Source organism: Monoraphidium neglectum (assembly GCF_000611645.1).
Source record: "Monoraphidium neglectum strain SAG 48.87 unplaced genomic scaffold scaffold05639, whole genome shotgun sequence".
Lineage (NCBI taxonomy): Eukaryota > Viridiplantae > Chlorophyta > Chlorophyceae > Sphaeropleales > Selenastraceae > Monoraphidium > Monoraphidium neglectum.
In genome coordinates, this window is record NW_014007991.1 from 1 (window position 1) to 2,995 (window position 2,995).

Consider the following 2,995-nt stretch of genomic DNA (forward strand, 5'->3'; position numbering starts at 1 on the left):
CCGCTGCAGGTGCTGTTCGGCTCCAATAGCGGCATGTGCGAGGACTTTGCGCAGCAGCTGGCGGCCAAGGCGCGCGGCGCGGGGTTTGCAGTGACGGTGGGCTCCCTCGACCTGGCCATCGCCGGCGGCGGCGGCAGCGGCGGCCTGCCCACCACCGGCGCCGTGGCGGTGCTGACCAGCACGTACAATGGCATGCCGCCCGACAACGCGGCCGCCTTCAGCAAGTGGCTCGGCGCGGCGGCGCCCGGCAGCCAGGCGGGCGTGCGCTACGCGGTGTTCGGCGTGGGCAACAGCCAGTGGGCCGCCACGTTCCAGGCCTTCCCCAAGAAGGTGGACGGCCTGCTGACCGCGGCCGGCGCGGCGGCGCTGCTGCCGCTGTCCTCTGTGGACGTCGACCAGGCCGGCGTGACGGACGCCTTTGACGACTGGAGCGACTCGCTCGTTGCCGCGGCGCTGAGCGCGTTCGGGGTGCGTCCGCGGGCGCGCGGGCGGGCGGCGGCGGGGCGGCGGCGGGGTGTGGGGCCGCGCCTGGACGGCGGCGCCCCCATTGTGTCGCCTTTGTGAGCGCGGAGCGCGTAGCAGCATCGCTGCCGGCGCAGCCGCGCGCAGGCCTGCCTGGTGCGAGGTTCGAGCGAACTCAGCCCGCCTACCTACCCATCCCACCGATGTCCCTACACTGAACTAGCGCCTTCTTACCCCGAGTGCTGTGCGCGCCCGCGCTGGCCCCCCGGCTCTCCTCCGCAGGTCTCCGCAGCCGACGTTGCCGCCGTCCCCGCGGCGGCCGCGGAGCCGCGCAGCCGCACCAAGATCGAGCCCGTCGCGCCGGGCGCGACGCCCGAGGTGGACGTCGTAATTGGGAACGGGCATGATTTGGAGGCGGACGCGGTGCACGCGCTCACGGCGGCGGCGGCCAAGGTCCTGGGCGCGTCCACCACGACAGGTGCCTTCCCGCTCAAGGTGCGGCGCGGCGCCGCTGCCGCCAGGGTCGTAAAGCCGGCCGCGGCATGCCGGGCTGGACGCCTCGCATCGCTCTGCTGCACCCCTTGCTCGCGCCAGGCGTCCTCAGCGCCATTCGCAGCAGGTTCTGGCTGTCTCGCACCCTTCTCGCCTTGTGCGCCATCGGCTGCCCGCGCAGCGTACGTAACCGTTGACCATTTGCCGCCCCCTTTGACGGGCCCCAGGTGCTGGAGTCGCGCCAGCTGCTGCCTGCGGACAGCGGCCGCGCCACGGCCCACGTGGAGCTTGAGCTGCCAGAGGGCATGACCTACTCCGCGGGAGACCACCTGGAGGTGGGCGCGACGTCAATTCACAGTCTTGACCGTGTTGACCGCGCGTTTGACCGGGCCCTGGGTTGTCGGATGTATTGAGTCTGAGGTGTTTGACTGGTCAAACGCTGCCGGCACGCGCGCTCCCACCGCACCGCGCGCACCAAGCGGCGTCAGGCAGGAGAGTCCGGGTGTCCGGGCCCGCCGCCGCGGCTACCTTTGCGCATCAAATCTTGCAGCAACCATTGTCCCACACAATCTTGAGCTTCGACCCACAACCATCCCCCAATCCTTCGTCACCCCGATTCGCCGCGCAGATCCTGCCCGCCAACTGCCCCGCTCTGGTGGAAGCTGCGCTGCAGCTGCTGGGCCTCGAGCCGGACACCCCCTTCCTCTGGACCGCCGGCAGCAGGGACGGCGCCGCGCGCGGCTTCGCCGCCGGCGCGGGCCTCAAGCTGCCGGCGCGGCTCGGGGAGCTCATGCCCGGCCTGCGCATCCTGACGCCCGCGAGTGTGCTGCTGGGGTACCTCTGCGACCTCAGCGCCGTGCCGAGCCGCAAGCTGGTTACCCAGCTGGCGGAGGCGTGCCCCTGCCCACCCGAGGCGGCGGCGCTGCGGCGCCTGGCGTCCGAGGAGGGGTACAGCGCGGGAGTGTCTGGCCCGAAGCTGACGCTGGTGGAGCTGCTGACCCGGTTCAGGAGCGTGCCCACCAGCCTGCCGGAGCTGGTCAGCGCGCTGCCTCGCCTGGCGCCGCGCTACTACTCCATATCCTCCAGCCCCCTGGCGGACCCGCGGCGCTGCTCCGTCACCGTGGGGCTGGTGTCCTTCACGACCCCCACGGGGCGGCCCCACAGGGGCGCCAGCAGCGGGCTCATCCACTCCCAGCCTGTGGGGCGGCACCTGCTGGGCACGGTGCGCTGCTTGCAGAGCACCTTCAAGCTGCCAAAGGACCCCACCACGCCCATCATCATGATCGGCCCCGGCACGGGTGAGGAGGGGGCTGTGGTGGGCTCTACAGTCGTGACGCGTGGCACTTTGGGGCATATGCTGCTGGGTCCCACCTGTCATGTGGACTTGACACGCCAGCAACAATGGGTGCGCGCCTGTCAGCCAACACCACCATTTCGCGCGCTGACATGCGCCCTGTCCGCCATACCCCCTCCGCCCTGCAAGGCCTGGCGCCGATGTGCGGCTTCATGCAGGAGCGTGCTGCCCTGCTGCAGGGCGGCGCCCAGCTGGGCCCCGCGCTGCTGTTCTTCGGCTGCCGCTCCGCCGGCGAGGACTACATCTACCGCGACACGCTGGAGGGTCACCTGGCGGCGGGCGTGATCACGGGCCTGCACGTGGCGTTCAGCAGGGACGGCCCCAGCAAGGTGTACGTGCAGGTGCGGCGGTCGATGTGGGCGTGCGCGCGCGTGTGTGTGTGTGTTTGTGTGTGTGTGTGTGTGTGTGTGTGTGTGTGTTTGTGTTTGTGTGTGTGTGTGCGTGTTGGGGGTACAGGGCCAAGCTGAGGCAGGACTTGTTGAGAGCTGAAATGTTTAGTCTTTCGTTGGGGCCGAAAGGGGCTCACGGATGTCAGCTGCTTTGACAAGCAGCTTCTCCGATCCCGGCTGCTGTGCAAGGTCAACGCTCTCCTTCCCGTTGCCCCCTTGGCCCATCTGGTGATTCTCCCTCCCTCACACAAACCTCACCTTCTTACTCACCCCCCCCAACCCCACCCCGCCCCACCCG

General features: G+C 70.1%; 1 protein-coding gene across 1 annotated transcript; it reads left to right on the plus strand.

Annotated features, from left to right (window-relative positions):
- Positions 1–33: 33 nt before the first annotated feature.
- MNEG_15757 (hypothetical protein) lies at positions 34–2,797 on the plus strand (the record flags this gene model as incomplete). Its single annotated transcript, XM_014035772.1, has 6 exons — positions 34–549; positions 745–957; positions 1,182–1,289; positions 1,583–2,252; positions 2,438–2,649; positions 2,765–2,797. The coding sequence occupies 6 exons, from the start codon at positions 34–36 to the stop codon at positions 2,795–2,797; spliced, it is 1,752 nt and encodes a 583-aa protein (XP_013891226.1).
- Positions 2,798–2,995: the final 198 nt, after the last annotated feature.